General features: G+C 34.4%; 1 protein-coding gene across 1 annotated transcript in view; it reads right to left on the bottom strand.

Annotated features, from left to right (window-relative positions):
* The window catches only part of CDK19 (cyclin-dependent kinase 19), a 136599-nt gene that overhangs the window by 65619 nt on the left and 65717 nt on the right, over positions 1 to 5263 (bottom strand). Inside the window, exons 5-6 of the mRNA XM_015561604.1 lie at positions 4634 to 4744; positions 2623 to 2763 (exon numbers count right to left, since the gene is read on the bottom strand). Of these exons, the coding sequence (XP_015417090.1) occupies positions 2623 to 2763; positions 4634 to 4744 (252 nt within the window). The remainder of the gene's footprint in view (positions 1 to 2622; positions 2764 to 4633; positions 4745 to 5263) is intronic.

Raw genomic sequence — 5263 nt, 5'->3', positions numbered from 1 at the left:
CCATCACTAACCCCCATGCTGGCCTGGTCACCCCACACAGCCTGCTGTTGGGTCGTTACTGTGGCAGAGTCCCAGATAATTTGCATATTCCTCTGTTATTAGTATAGATTTGTTATGGCAATCTGTGATCAGTGATCTTAGATGTTACTATTATAAGTTGGGGGAGGGCACCACAAAATATTCCCATATGCGATGGCAAACTTAATTGATAAATGTTGTGTTTTGACTGCTCTACCTACAGACCATTTCCCTATCTCTCTCTCTCCTCAGCCTCCTTATTTCCTGTGACACAATACTGAAATCAGGCCAATTAATAACCTTACAATGGCCTCTAAGAGTTAAAATGAAAGAAAGAGTTGCATGTCTTTCACTTTAATCAATAGCTAGAAATGATTAAGTTTAGCGAGGAAGGCATGTTGAAAGCCAAGATACATCAAAAGCTAGGCCTCTGCCGAAACCGGTTTGGCTCAGTGGATAGAGCGTCGGCTTGTGGACTGAAAGGTCCCAGGTTCGATTCCGGTCAAGGGCATGTACCTGGGTTGCAGGCACATCCCCAGTGGGAGATGTGCAGGAGGCAGCTGATCGATGTTTCTCTCTCATCGATGTTTCTAGCTTTCTAGCTCTCTCCCTTCCTCTCAGTAAAAAATTAATAAAATATTAAAAAAAAAAAAAAAAAAGCTAGGCCTCCTGTGCCAAACAACCAAGTTGTGGTGGAAGTAACTGCAGATATGATAGAAATAAGGAAGGGAACTAGAAGTGGAGCCTAAAGATATGACTAAATTGCTATAATCTCATAATAAAATTTTAATGGATAAGGAGTTGCTTCATATGGATTAACAAAGAAACTGTTTCTTGAGATGGAATCTACTCCTGGTGAAGATGCAATTGAGACTGTTGAAATGACAAAAAGAGTTTAGAATAGTTATGTTCTCTACTAGTTATATTCTCTACTGATAAAATGAAAGATTAAACTTAATTGATAAAGCAGCTTCAATGTTCGGTAGGACTGACTCCAATTTTGAAAGATCTACTGTAGGTAAAATGCTATCAAACAGCATCACATGCTAGAGAAATCATGTGTGAAAGAAGGAGCAAGTCAATGCAGCAAACTTCACTTTTGTCTTATTTTTAAAAATTGCCACAACCACCCCAACCTTCAGCAATCAACACTCTGATCAGTCAGCAGCCATCAACACTGAGGCAAGACTCTCTACCAGTAAAAAGATTTAGGACTTACTGAAGGCTTAAGATGATGAACAACATTTTTAGCAATGAAATATTTTAAACTAAGGTATGTACATTTTTCTTTAGTCATAATGCTATTGCACACTTAACAGACTATAGTATACACATAACTTTTATATGCCTTGGGGAAACAACAACAAAAACTCATTATATTGCAACATTCACTTTATTGCGGTGGTCTGGAACCAAACCCGCAATATCGCCAAGGCATGCCTGAATACAATTTTGTGAAAAAAGGAAATGAGTTGAAATTAGTTAATCGTCAATAAAGGATTCTGATTGATGATTCAAAAATGACTGTGACCTCAAAAATATAACTCACATAGATTACATTATTACAACTTAAAATCTAAAACCATTCATGTAGGAGGTCTTTAATCTAAGAACAACCTCACAAACCCAAGAATCAAAACCATGCTGACTCATGGTTAATAGTAAAGTGGATATGTGAAAGTCTTTGAACCTTCCAGTTTAAAATTGAGGTATAAAGTGTCTGAATGGTCAAGTCAAATGAACAGGCCTGACTGACTGACTGACAAAGTAGCAAGGGGTCTTAACTAGGTCTCCTTGTGTACTGGTATTTATTCCTTTCTATAATAAGTATTTATCCTCAATTAATAAAACTGAGTTGACCTAGATTTATACCTACCATATACCTAGCATTTCCAAAAGCCTAAGAAATAAATTATCATGAATTGACTTTTGTGGAGGGCAAAATAAAACTTCCAATTATAAACTCATGGGTATTACAATTATTCAGTTCCCATTGTTCTCAAGAACAACATAAATTAAAAATGACAACAATGCAAAGATGAATAGCATATAATTTGACATTAATAAGTGTTTGCTTTATGTGTACTGAATACAAAAGTAAAATCAAAGATTTGAATTGTGGCTAATTAGCCTAATAAATGCATTCCACCTTTGAGATTTATTCATTTATTTATTGTGAATATCAATAACAACATTCAATTTGCTGGATGAAATGTCATTATTTCAGTTTAGCTCATAAAAAAACAATGAGAATTTAGTCTTTAATTATTAATGTTTTTACTAATGATGAGCAATAATAAAAAAAACAAAATAGATCAAAAGGTACTTTTTTTACATAGGACTATCCCAACAACATTATACCAATCGCTTGTTGAAAATCACACTGATATTTTATAGCTATGCATACATATAATGGAAGAACATACACCAAATGTTAATAATGGTAAATTTTTATCATAGGTTTATGAATGGCTTTTCTTTTCTTCCTTTCTGCTTATTTTCAAAATTTTCTATAATTAATGTTTATCGTAATTGTAGCAAGAAAAAAGTATATCTTTTAAAAGAAAGGGGGAAAACATATTAATTTTAAATAAACATACTTACCAGATCTCTGTGAAGCACCCAATTTGCATGGAGGTAATGGATACCATCAAGAATCTGATAAAGTAATGATTTAACCATAGATCTTGGCAACTGCATGGGCTTTTTATTTGCTTTTGATGCACGGTGAAACTTAATAATATGCTAAAAATAAAAAGAATACTGTAATAATGCATAGTCTTTGTCTATGTCAACAATACATAAATAAGACTGTAATAAGTTCTCTATATTTTAAAAAATACTTATTAAAGGCCAATAATGACACAAAGAACAATAATTTTAATAACAAGGCCAACCAATAAAATGGAATTGATATTGGGGGTGAATGTGACAGTTTTAATGAGGTATAATGACTAGATTTACAGAAATCACTAAGATTTTCATTAAATAGGACCAAAGGGTTCAAAAGGGTTGATATTTAAAAGTCTACTTAAAACTCGTACTAGTTAGAGTCTCTACTGACAAAATGAAAGATTAAAGAGAAGAAAAACTGTAAATCTTTACTATTCTATAAAAAGTTAGCACATAGTGCATTTGAGTATTACATTGACTACATGTATATTTGTTTTGGGGGGGGGGTTTCTCTTTTTTAAAAACATATTTTTATTGATTTTATTTTACAGAGAGGAAGGGAAAGGGATAGAGAGTTAGACACATCGATGAGAGAGAACCATCGATCAGCTGCCTACTGCACACCCCCCATGAGGGATATGCCCACAACCAAGGTACATGCCCTTGACCGGAATCGAACCTGGGACCCTTCAGTCCGTAGGCCAACGCTCTATCCACTGAGCCAAACCGGTCAGGGCAATGTATATTTGAATTGTAAAGTTCCATCTTCTTTTGGCACATAATGAAATTAGGAGATATTTCTAATAGTTACTGGAAAGAAAGGAGGAGAGAAAAATGGGAATTTACTTTTTAAATAAATAAATTGGGTCATCATAATCCAATTTTTATGTCCACATGTCACATTGTGTATTATAAAAGTACTAGAGGCCCGATGTACGAAATTCATGCAAGGGGCTCAGCCCTTGCAGCCCCGGCTTCGTCCGGAAGGTCATCCGGAAGGATGTACGGGAGGTCATTCAGCCATCCAGTCTAATTAGCATATTACGCTTTTATTATTATAGAAGATTGAGTGACAGGAATGAAATTCTACTTGCCTCCCATACCACCATCTCCACCTTCCCCTCCACCCCAGCCCTGTCCATAACATGCCAAAATGGGTACTGAATATCCATGAAAAGAATAGAGGAAAAGAATGGAGGTTCTTATCAATATCTGCAGTAATAGCATTAACTCTGAAAGTTACTTCAAGAGCCATAAGTTGTTAAAGTTATTCCTAAACAGATTTGTAACTGACATATGTGACAAACCACACTATATTAAGTCAAAATTTTATTATCCAAAATTTGAACTTACTGCCAAGTTTGAATTTTTTTACTTTTAGAAGCTCCTCAGATAATATATTTAAATGCCCTGAATCCTAACTTTAAAAGTTTGGAATTGGAATTAGAATTTTTATCTTCCGTTATATATTGATAAAACATCCCTAATATTTGTAAAACTACATACATACTTCTATTTGGAGGAGTTGGTTTTAAATGAGAAGATGCTGAAAAAAGTTAACCTTATCTTAGAAAGGGAAACAAACTATAAGTACATAATTCCTTAAATTTGAACTACTGTGTGTACCACAAAAGAGAGCAAAATTCACTAGACGTATTAGTAAACTACCATTAATCACTTGCATAAAAGCACAATCTCCCACTCATTGGCATTGTGAGAAGTGAAATTTCTGGTTATTACAAATACTATCTTCTTAGTAAAATAAGATGATCATGTGTATTGCTCAAATTCTTTTAAGTCTTCATTTATATTTATTATGTTTGTTTTGAACTACAATCAACAAAGCAAGTTGTCCTTTGTGTGAATTAGCAATAGGTAGTGCATCCATTTATTTCTACGTTCCTATATAAAAGTTCTAAAAAGAAAGTGATTCTAGACTTACCCACAAATCATGTTCTGCATAGTCAAACAACAGCCACACCTTCCTGTCACTGTGAGAAAGGAACACCTTCTGCAATGCAATCACATTGGGGTGCTTCAATTCTCGCAAAAGCTGCAGGCAAGAGGAAGAGATGAGTCACTATTCTGTTGGCAGGAAGGGGAGAATGATGAATTTCTTATAACTTCAAAATGCAATTTTTGCACGTTTAGACAATCCAGACAAGCAAAATAAAAGAAAAAATACCACTAAAAAATACCATTACTCAGAGATAAGCTCTGTCAACATCTTGGTGCATATCTTTCCAATCCATTTTCTGTGTGTGTGTTTTAAATGAGGCCATTTAAAAATGGTAAAATGTGAAATAGTAAACAAAAGTATTATCATATCATGAAATAATTAAATATATTTTGATATGTGCATTTTTTTTTACTATAAGAAAAGCTTCTTGAGAGGCAGGGATTGTGTAATAACATTGTTTATATACACCCTTGACAGAATCCTATCTAATAAAAGAGAAACATGGTAATTGGCGTATGACCGCTACCCTTCCCATTGGCTAATCAGCGAGATATGCAAATTAACTGCCAGCCAAGATGGCGGCCGGCAGCCAGGCAGCTTAAACTGCTGCCT

Source organism: Myotis davidii, unplaced genomic scaffold (genome assembly GCF_000327345.1).
Source record: "Myotis davidii unplaced genomic scaffold, ASM32734v1 scaffold196, whole genome shotgun sequence".
In the NCBI taxonomy this organism is placed as follows: Eukaryota; Metazoa; Chordata; class Mammalia; order Chiroptera; family Vespertilionidae; genus Myotis; species Myotis davidii.
This window is presented reverse-complemented; position numbering and strand designations above follow the sequence as displayed.